This window comes from Eimeria maxima, genomic scaffold (genome assembly GCF_000499605.1).
Source record: "Eimeria maxima Weybridge genomic scaffold, Emw_scaff861, whole genome shotgun sequence".
Taxonomy (NCBI): domain Eukaryota; phylum Apicomplexa; class Conoidasida; order Eucoccidiorida; family Eimeriidae; genus Eimeria; species Eimeria maxima.
The window spans coordinates 5,001-15,340 of record NW_013566818.1 but is presented as its reverse complement, the minus strand read 5'-3'; the positions used below and the strand labels follow the sequence as shown (position 1 = coordinate 15,340).

General features: G+C 38.2%; 3 protein-coding genes across 3 annotated transcripts in view; 2 read left to right on the top strand and 1 right to left on the bottom strand.

Annotated features, from left to right (window-relative positions):
* Positions 1-1,382: 1,382 nt before the first annotated feature.
* EMWEY_00044580 (hypothetical protein, conserved) lies at positions 1,383-2,858 on the top strand (the record flags this gene model as incomplete). Its single annotated transcript, XM_013482943.1, has 1 exon — positions 1,383-2,858. The coding sequence occupies one exon, from the start codon at positions 1,383-1,385 to the stop codon at positions 2,856-2,858; it is 1,476 nt and encodes a 491-aa protein (XP_013338397.1).
* Positions 2,859-4,710: 1,852 nt separating this feature from the next.
* EMWEY_00044570 (hypothetical protein) lies at positions 4,711-7,716 on the top strand (the record flags this gene model as incomplete). Its single annotated transcript, XM_013482942.1, has 4 exons — positions 4,711-5,037; positions 5,344-5,476; positions 6,425-7,011; positions 7,483-7,716. 4 exons carry the CDS (start codon positions 4,711-4,713, stop codon positions 7,714-7,716), a joined length of 1,281 nt encoding a protein of 426 aa, XP_013338396.1.
* A 2,242-nt stretch (positions 7,717-9,958) lies between these two features.
* Positions 9,959-10,340, bottom strand: part of EMWEY_00044560 (glutaminyl-tRNA synthetase, putative) — a gene marked incomplete at both ends in the record, with an annotated part of 4,190 nt that continues 3,808 nt past the window's right edge. Inside the window, one exon of the mRNA XM_013482941.1 lies at positions 9,959-9,998. Coding sequence (XP_013338395.1) covers positions 9,959-9,998 — 40 coding nt within the window. The remainder of the gene's footprint in view (positions 9,999-10,340) is intronic.

The following is a 10,340-nucleotide window of genomic DNA, read 5'->3' as shown; positions in this document are numbered from 1 at the left end:
TATATATATAATTAAGCGCCATTGGCTGTAAGCGCTTACACGTCTCTGCATGCATGCGGGTATGCGCGCCACCCCTAGTACAGCAGCAGAAGCAGGTTCGCGTCAGAAAAGGAGGACAACTACTGCAGCAGCAGCAGCAGAGCCTGAAAAGAGGGAGGAGGGGAGTGTTAGATAAAGATGTACTGGTAGCAGCAACAAGCAGAGCGCGCTTGTTATTTGCATGGTTAACAGCAGCAGCAGCAGCATCATCAAGGCGAAGGCCACGGAGGCCGAAGGCTGCCTGAGGGAGCCGCCCCTGCTGCTGTTGGTGCTGCTGTACAGTAAGAAAACAGGAAAATGCCAACTAGCGCCTCCACACACACGCCGATTTAGCTCAGTCGGTAGAGCGCCAGCCTTTTAAGCTGGTGGTCGCAGGTTCGAGCCCCGTAGTCGGCTCTGTCGTCTTGGTAGTCGTACTCTGTTGCTTCCTTTCTATGGTGACCAACAAAGCAGCACATTTTTTTTACTAATATACGTGCAGGTTGCCTCCCCTTTTATATATGTTTTAATTATAATAGTAACGTAACATAAGCCATACTCTTTGGGTTCGTAACAACAAGAAATTTTCTTCCTTTTGTTGCTGCTTATGTCTACACAGGAAGAGTAGCATTATACAACCTAAATACCTATTTGTACACATGGTTTAATTGTTCCTTAATAAATACCATATTTAGCATATAGATTCTCCTAAGTAACTCTTAGCATGCATGGCATGCATGCATGCGTGCTTACCTGCGTGCATGCAGTCATGCAAGAACTCCAGCCCCAAAGCACGCAGCTGTCGGGCATTGTCTTTGTTTTTACTTTATATTTATTTTATTTGCTCCTAAAATAAAATATTTCTCGTCTTTTATTTAGTTATATTTTTTTCTCCCTGCACAATTGTGTACTGGCGTCGGGGGGCCCCTGATGCCTCACGGGGGCCCCTGGAGCCTTGAGTTTCTTTGCCTTTTCTCCGCTTCTTTTGTTCCTTTATTAATTAAAAATCAACAAAATAATTCTTTTACATTTAGCAATAGACTTATAGACAGCAGAGCTGCAACAACGGGTTCAACAGCAGCAGCAGCAGCAGCAGCCGCAGAGCAGTGACAGCACGAACAGCAGTGTGTGTAGGGTGAATGTTGTTCGTTTTTCTTTTATGTAGTTGTTTATCTCCCCTTTATTTTATTTGTTGTATTAAATCATTGAGGTGTCTGTACCCCCTCATTGTTTCTTTTTGTGTGTTTCTTTCTTTTCTTTATTTTTATTTATTTGTCCTTTAATACATCAATATAGTTACTCATTTATTTTAGTACCCTTTAGGGGCCCCTATTGTGCCCTGTGGGGCCCCTTCTTCCTATAAGATGAGTTTCTCCTTTTCTTTGAAGAAATCATCAGCTGCAAAGCCTGCAGCAGGCGCACGCCCTTTAGCAGCAGCAGCAGCACCAGCAGCAGCAGCAGCAGCACCAGCAGCAGGAGGACCTCGTGCTCCTCTTGATGTATTCAAGCAGGCACTAGATGAGGAAGCAGAAGCAGCAGAACATTTGCTGCAGCAGCAAAAGAAAGGGAATAAAATACCCCGTTTATCTTTAGATCATTTCTCTCGTAAGAATAATATACAAGAAAAAGAAATAATAAATAATTTACTGCAGCAGGACCCTCAGGCATTATCCTATGATGAGGTGTACGAACAGGTCAGCAGCACAGCAGCAAAAGAGCAGCAGCAAAAGGCACAATCACATCGTATATATCTTGGTTATACAAAAGATATACAAGAAAAAATAAATAAGGATAGACAAACAGCGGATATATTAGCAGCAGAGGCGGAGGGGGCCCTAAGGGGGGCCCCCCAGTCTGGTGGTGGGGGCCCCTCAGAGTTGGGGGGCCCCAAAATGGAGGAGGAGTCGCCAAGGGGGCCCCTAGGGGCCTCCTCCTCTCGTTCCCCCTCAGTGGTATATGGGTTATCGCCAGGTGGAGCTGGTGGACTGGGGGGGGGCCCCGGGGGGCCCCCAGAAAGGGTACGGGAGGCCCCCCGTGCTCGTTTTATAGGGAAAATGTTAGTCCAAGCACAAAGGAGACAATTAGAGAGGGAAATAATACAAGAGAGACAAATAAAGAAAGAAAGAGAGAAAGAAGGAGGAAAAATAGAGGAAGTATTTATAACAAATAGTTATAAGGAAAGATTAATAGAGAGACAAAAGATAATGGAGGAAATGGAGAAAAAAGATAAAATAGATAAAGAAAGAGCAGCAGATAAACAACAAGATCTTTCTTCTTTTCATGCTTATTTACTCAGATCTGGTGCTGCTACAAGGAGTGCTGCTGCACTTACTCCTCCTGCTGCTCCTGCTCCTGCTGGTGCTGCACCTGCTGCTGCTGGTGCTGCTACTCCTGGTGGTGCTGCTGGGAGCGGTGCTGCTGCTGCTGGTAGTACTGCTGATGCTGTTGCTGCTGCTGCTGCAAGAGCAGCAGCAGCAGCTTCACAGGTAAAGGCAGCAAAGACAGAAGGGATAGAGCAGCAGCAGCAAGAGCAGCAGCAAGAACAGCAACAAGAGCAGCAGCAAATGCAGCAAAAACGACCTATAAAAGAAGAGCCAACCGGATCTTCGCCTGTCTCTCCCACTCCTGACTCTACCAGCAGCAGCAGCAGCAACAGCAGCAGCAGCAACAGCAGCAGTAGTGCCTCTTGTCCTATAACAAAAGAAATGGTATTACCATTCAAGGAACATAAAGAAATAAAAAGTGTCTCCTTTCCTAATAAATTGTCTCCTTTGCAATTAGCTAATGCAAGGGCAAGATTCCTACAAAGAAAAAAACAAAAAACAGAAGATACACCATAAACTTGCATGCATGCATGCATGCATGCATGCATGCAAGTTTATGCATGCATATATGTTTATGCATGCATGCAAGTTTACGCATGCATACATGCATGCAAGTTTATGCATGCATGCATGCAAGGGAATGCATGCAGTGTAATGCATGCAAGGTAATGCATGCATGCATATGCATATATGTTAGTACCTGCATGCATGCATGCATGCAGGCAGGCGTACGTTTTTCTCCTGTCTCTTGGCGTTTGTATAAGTATGCATATAGTAGATATAATATACATTATTATATACATATATTATATGTAGTATATACATTATATTTATATTTATTTGTATATTTATATATTTATATATAAATATACATTTATGTCTCCTTTCTTGTGTCTTTTTAATTCATAAACAAACAACAAAAGGAGACACCTAAAGTATTTCGTCAGCTCTCCTTCCCCCTACTTTGTCAAGGGTTTAGGGTTTAGGGTTTAGGCTATGGCCTAGGGCCGTTTCTGGGGTTTAGGGTTTGCTCTGTTGGGATAAAAATTAGTGTTTAGGGTTTGGGCTGCGTAGGATCTGGGGGTTTAGGGTTTAGGGTTTCGGCTAGGGTTTAGTTAGGGTTTGGGATAGTTACGGTCTAGGGGTTTAGGGTTTAGAGGAGAGGGGTCGTGCTCGGTTCTAATGTTGTAGAATTTAGGGTTTAGGGTTTAGGGTTTAGATGTAAAGCATAGGAGATGCTGCAACCTGCCGGAGGAGGAGCGCTGTAACCCTAAACCCTAAACCCTAATGAGTGAATAAATATCTTAATTCTCCCTTATGAGGGGTATTGGTATTTATTTATTGCCTTTTATAAGTATTTATTTTATAAGGAATAAAATGTACACACAAGGAGGTAAAAGGAGGAAAAAGAAGGAAACAAAGAGGTTGGTGTTGTAGGTGGCACCTACAGGTGTATAATATAGCACTATAGGGGTTCATTTTTCCCCTTTTTTCTTTTATTTCTTTTTAATATATTGAATTTATTAAAAAGAAAACAAATGAAGGGAATTTTACCGGCAAATTTAGTTAATATCCTCGTGGTGTATCCTCTCCTCTGCTGCTGTCGAGCCAGAAGCACAACAGAAGCGCTTTGTCTGTTTTTTTAGGCTTTTTCTGTGTTTTTTAAATTAATTTATTCAATTTTGTGTGTATTATTTAAATAAAGTATAATTTTAATATTGTGTGAATCTTTTAATAGAGGAAAAACGATAAAAAACAACCTAATTACCCCCTTGACCACTGGACAAGGTGTATACACCGCAGCTTGCTAGCGCTGTAGGGTGGCGGCAGCTGTTGCTGCTGTTGTTAACAACAATCAAGAAGAAAAACATTTCTTTTATTATTTATATTTATTAAATGTGCTGAGGTGTATAAATGCAAATTAAATAAAGAAGGTCTTTTTCTCTGCCTTTTCTTAGGCTACCTTATAAGGGCGGATGGAGGACCGTCATACTTATACACCTTTATTCATCGCTAGTTCCTTGTAAACCCTAAAAAAGGGTTTAGGGTTTATGTCTTGTCATTATCTTTCTTTCTTTGTCCCATTTAACTTACAATTAGCAGCAACCCCCCCATCGTACCCTCCAACAGATCCTGTCTAGGGTTTAGGGTTTAGGGTTTAGGGTTTGTAGACATATAAATATAACACCATAAAAACCCTCAATATAAACACCAAACTTTTGCTTCTTTTATTAGGGTTTAATGTACCCATTAAGAGTGTCTCTTTTCTTTGTCTTTTCTTTCTTTTCTTGTCTTTGTTTGTCTTTATTATATATATAATCTATATATACAATAAGAATAAAAAGGGAGAAAAAAAAGAATAAAGAAAATGTCTCCTGCACAACCCCTAAATGGTGCGATCTCTAAGACTGCTCAGCAGCAGCAGCAGCAGCAAGAACGTCCTTTATCTCCTGCAGCAGCAAGAGCAGCAATAACAGCAGCAGCAGCAGCAGGAGCAGCAGCAGGAGCAGCAGCAGGAGCAGCAATAGCAGCAACCCCACCAACAGGTCCTCTTCCTCCTCATCCTCCAGGAGAGGAGACAGCAGTCTTACTAGGTGCAGATGCAGCAGCATCCTCATCGGAAGCAGCAGCAGCAGGAGCAGCAGCAGGAGCAGCAGCAGGAGCAGCAGCAGGAGGAGAGGAGCCAATAGTAGAGGTAATAGGTATAAGAGATGCAGGAGATAAGAAGCATTTATTGAATTATATAAGACAAGCGCATGCAAAGAACATTGGGGCTTTATATAAGAAATGGAGTAGTGAATCAGCTGCTGCTGCAGCAGCAGCAGCAGCAGCAGGAGGAGGAGGAAAAGAAGAAGGAGCTACAGCAGGAGATGAGAAATATATACAACAAGTATTACAGCAACCTCTACCTCTGCATGCACCGCGTCTGCTGCTGCTGCTGCTCTTTCTTGTTGCTATTTTTCTTAGGGGCTGTACATATTGGGGCTGGAATGGCATGCAGGACATATTATATAAATCTGGTGCCTATGAATGGGTATGCATTCCTTCTTCTTCCTCTATTGTTGCTGCTGCTGCTGCTGCTGCAGCAGCAGAAGGGGTATCAGAAGGTACAGGAGAATCTGCTGGTTCTATTGGTACTAATAATAATGTACAATATGTTGGATCTATTGCCTATATTGACTGTCCAGCAAGAAAAAACGCAATAAATAATTTATATACAGCAGCATTTGCATCTAATTTTATATTCTCTGCTGTAGGGGGAATTCTATTAGATAAAATAGGACCTAAAAAGACGTATTTTTTTGCTATATTATTGGATATAATTGGTTGGTCATTATTATCTATTGCTTCTCCTTCTTCTTCTTCTTATTCTCCTTATTCTCCTTATTTATCTTCTTATTCTTTTTCTTCTTCTTCTTCTTCTTTTTCTTCTTCTTATTCATCACCTATTTCTACGTCTTCTTATACCCCTTCTTTGTCTTTTTCTTCTTTTTCTCCCCATTTTTCCTCTCCTCCCTCTTCTTTTTCCTCCCCTTCTTCTTTTTCCTCCTCCTCTTCCTCTATATTATATATATTATCCTTTATATTCATAGGGATGGCTGCAGATCCTGGCTTTTTTCCTCTATTATGTATATCTAATTTATTTCCTTATAAAGAAAATACTATATTAGGTATAATGGGGTCTGTACGTTCCCTTTCTTTCTCTATTCCTGTTATTATATCTATAATATATAAAAAGAATACTTTTCCTCCTTTTTATCTATGGCATATATTAATTATATATATTATTGGTGCATTATGTTGTATTTGTTTACTTATTTGTATTATATTTACTCCTTCTTCTCCTTTCTTATCTATTCATGATTATAAATTATTAGATAAAAATACACAAATACAAGAAAGGAGACAATTATTAATTAAACAATTACCTTTATCCTTCTTTTCTCCATGGAGACACACTAACAATAATAATAATAATAATAATAATAATAATAATAATACTAGCAGCAGCAGCAGCAGCAGCAGCAGCAGCAGCAGCAATAATAATAATAATAATATTGTATATAAGTTGCTGCTAACAGAGGAAGAATACAAAGAAGTAATAAAAGTAATGGAGGCAACAGAGCGGAGACAAGAAAGGAAGCAAGAGCAGCAGCAAAGGAAGCAGCAAGAGCAGCAGCAAGAGCAGCAGCAAGAGCAGCAGGAGCAGCAGCAGCACAACAACAACAACAGCAACGAAGGAAATACAAACAATGACGAACCCCAACAACAACCACAAGAACAACCGCAGCAACAGCAGGAGCAGCAGGAGCAGCAGGAGCAACAAGAAGAAGAGGAACAAGAAGAGGAGGAAGAGGAAGAAGAAGAAGAAGAAAAAGAAAAAGGAGTATTATATTACCTAAAAGATAAAAGATTTTTCTTATTATTACCTATATTTATTGTTAATTTATTACGTATAGAATTTTATACAAAAAGTAACAAGGAACAATTAATAATAAAAAAAGAAGGAGAAGAACAACAACAACAACAACAACAACAAGGAGGAGGAGGAGGAGGAGGAGGAGAAGGAGAAGAAGGAAAGAATAATATATATTTATTTTTTTCCTTAATGAATATATTATCCTTTATACCTAGTCCTCTATTAGGTTATCTTAGTGATAAGTACGGGGTAATAAGGATAATATATATAATAAATATAGCGGGTATATTAATGTATATAAATATAATAATAAATAATAATTATATATATAAATATATATCTATTTGTTTCTTTTTTATTTATGCTTCTTTTGTACTTAGTAGTATTTATTGCTATATAAAAAATTATTTTTTTTATAAATATTTTGGTACTTTTTTGGGTATTTCTTCCTTAATAGGGGGAATATTTTCCCTAATAAGTATACCATTATATAAATTAAGTACTTATTATTTATTATATTTATATCCTTATAATTTCCTTCCTATAGATCTATTATTAATTATTCTTGGTCTTCTTTTATTTATACCTATTACTTTCCTTTTTTTTATTGATAAAAATAGTCAACAAAAAAATCACCAACAGCAGCAGCAGCAGCAGCAGCAGCAGCAGCAGCAGCAGCACCACAAAAAATTCAAGTTTCCTGCGCTGCTGCTGCAGCAGCACCAGCAGCAACCGCAACAACAGCAAAATACACATGATGATGAAGAAACAGATCATAATAATCAGGATAGTATACAAGATGCTACACCTGCAGCAGAAGCAGCAGCAGCAGCAGCTGCTGCTGCTGCAGCAGCAGCAGATGAGGCAGCAGCAGCAGAACAAATGCTAGCAGCAAAACAGCAACAGCAAATTGGTGGATATATTGAAGTCGTTGGGGAACCAGATCGCGTCTAATGCAGCAGCAGCAACAGCAGCAGCAACAGCAGCAACATCAACAGCAGCAGCAACAGCAGCAGCAACAGCAGCAACATCAACAGCAGCAAGAGCAGCATCAACAGCTGCAGCAGAATCAACAGCAGCAACAGAAACAACAGCTTGAACAGAAACATGAATAGCAGCGGATGCAACAGCAGCAGCAGCAGCAGCAGCAGAAGCAGAAGCAGAAGCAGCAGCAGCAGCAACGCAATGCAGTTATATGTGTAGCTATGAAGAAGACAAAGAAAAAAAAAATATATATTATTTATATTTACTTATATATTTATTTATGTATATTTATTTATATATATTTATTTATATATATTTATTATTTATATAAATTTCTTCTTCTTATGCTCGTTGTATTGTTATTCTTATATAAATATCTAGTTGCATGCGCAGCTGCTTCTAAGCAGCAGCAGCAGCAGCAACAGCAGCAACAACAGCAGCGGCAGCAGCAGCAGCAGCAGCAGCTATGCATTCCTTGGTCGCGCACAGCAGCAATGCCGTAATGAAGGAACCAGTGCATGCATGCATGCATGCATGCAGGGATGCATGCGGCAGAAAGCCCCATTTAAATAAAGGAGGGGAAGGTGCGAGTGCATGCATGCATTTATTTATGCATGCATGCATGCAGCATAAAGCCCCATTTGAATGAAGAAAAGGGGGGAGTTGCGCGTGCATGCATGGATATGCATGCATGAATATGCATATGCATGCATGCAAGCATGCATGCATGCAGCAGAAAGCCCCATTTAAATAAGGAGGGGGAGTTGCGCGTGCATGCATGGATATGCATGCATGAATATGCATATGCATGCATGCAAGCATGCATGCATGCAGCAGAAAGCCCCATTTAAATAAGGAGGGGAAGATGCGCGTGCATGCATTTTATAGTTTCTGTTAGCTATTTGCGGTGTACGTACACCTCAACTTTCTTAAGGTGTATATAATAATAATAATATAGTATATAAATATAAATAAATAATAATAAATAATTATTATTACTATAAATATATAGTATTATTATTATTATTATAGGTATAAATAATTATATTAATTAATTATATTAATTAATTATATTAATTATATTAATAGATATATATACCTACTATATATATAGTAAATAAATAACTAATAATATTTTATCTATTAATAGATAAATAACTACCTATAATAATACTTTTTATTTTTATTAATTAAATAATATTAAATAACTATATAAATAAATAAATATAAATAAATAAATATAATTAAATAAATATAATTAAATAAATAAAAAGGAATATTTAATAATCAACCCTAATAGGAGGGTTTGTGTTAATTGGTAAAGAAGTTTGGGGCTGCATGCATAACATATACTAAGAGTCAGCATGCGTATGCATGCATGCATGCATGCGTGCATGCATGCAATAATGCATGCATGCGCATGCAGCCCCATGAATGAACATTCTTGTGTATTATTTATTATTATTAAAAATAATAGTAATGTAATATTGTTAATAATATTATTAATATTATTATATTTATATACACATATAAATAAACTATTTATTTATTTATTTATTTATTTATTTATTTGTCTATATATAAAAGAACAATAACGTATAAACCTTCCTGTATACCCTTTATATATTTATTTATTTTATTTATTTATTTATTTATTTACTCTCTCTTTTCTCCTTTTCCTTCTCCTTCTCTAGTCTTGCTGCTTCCCTTAATTCTTTTTTTCTTTGTCTTTCTTCTGCTGCTTTCTTCCTTGCCTCTGCTTCTTTTATTTTATTTTTTTTTATTTCTTCTTCTTTTTCTTTGTCTGCTGTATATCCCTCAACAAGACTAACAGTTAAATTAAATATAGGTAATGGTATATGATTAGGTCTTTTATATAATTTAGCATCTCTACTATAATTATGCATGCATGCGCATGCAGCCCCAAACCCTTTCTCGTCACCAGCTAATACATATTCACAATCTGCATCTAACGTAAAAAACCCTAAACGCTCAAATTGTACAACAAATTGCGGAGGAAAAAGTTCTTCCTTAGCAACGTCTGCCTCTACAAATCCTTTATATACCTATAAAAAAAAAAAGAAATAAAAAAAATCGTAAACCCTAAACCCTAAACCCTAGCTAAACCCTAAACCCTAGCTAAACCCTAAACCCTAGTTCGAGTCGAAAGAAAGAAAACAAGAATTTCTAGGGGGGATGCAAACCCTAAACCCTACTTCTGAAATATTGACTGGACACTAAGTATGGAACCTCTTGTGGCAAACCCTAAACCCTAAACCCTAAACCCTAAACCCTAAACCCTAGAAAGGTGGTATACGTACCTTGAGAGAATTAGGGTTTATGTGTGCACGCCAACCACCCTCTGGCTGATCAGGCTCTTCTTCCTCTGGCAAGGGTTTAGTGAATAGACGATCATAGAAACGTAACTCTGCCCTGAAGAAACATCAAACCCTCAAGGGTTTAGGGTTTAGGGTTTACGATATAACCCCAAACCCTAAATTAGGGTTTACGCTTGCTAGAGGAAAAAAAACACCAAGAAGACAGGAAATGCCTAACAACCCCTACTACAACCCTAACACCCCATCCTGCTACTA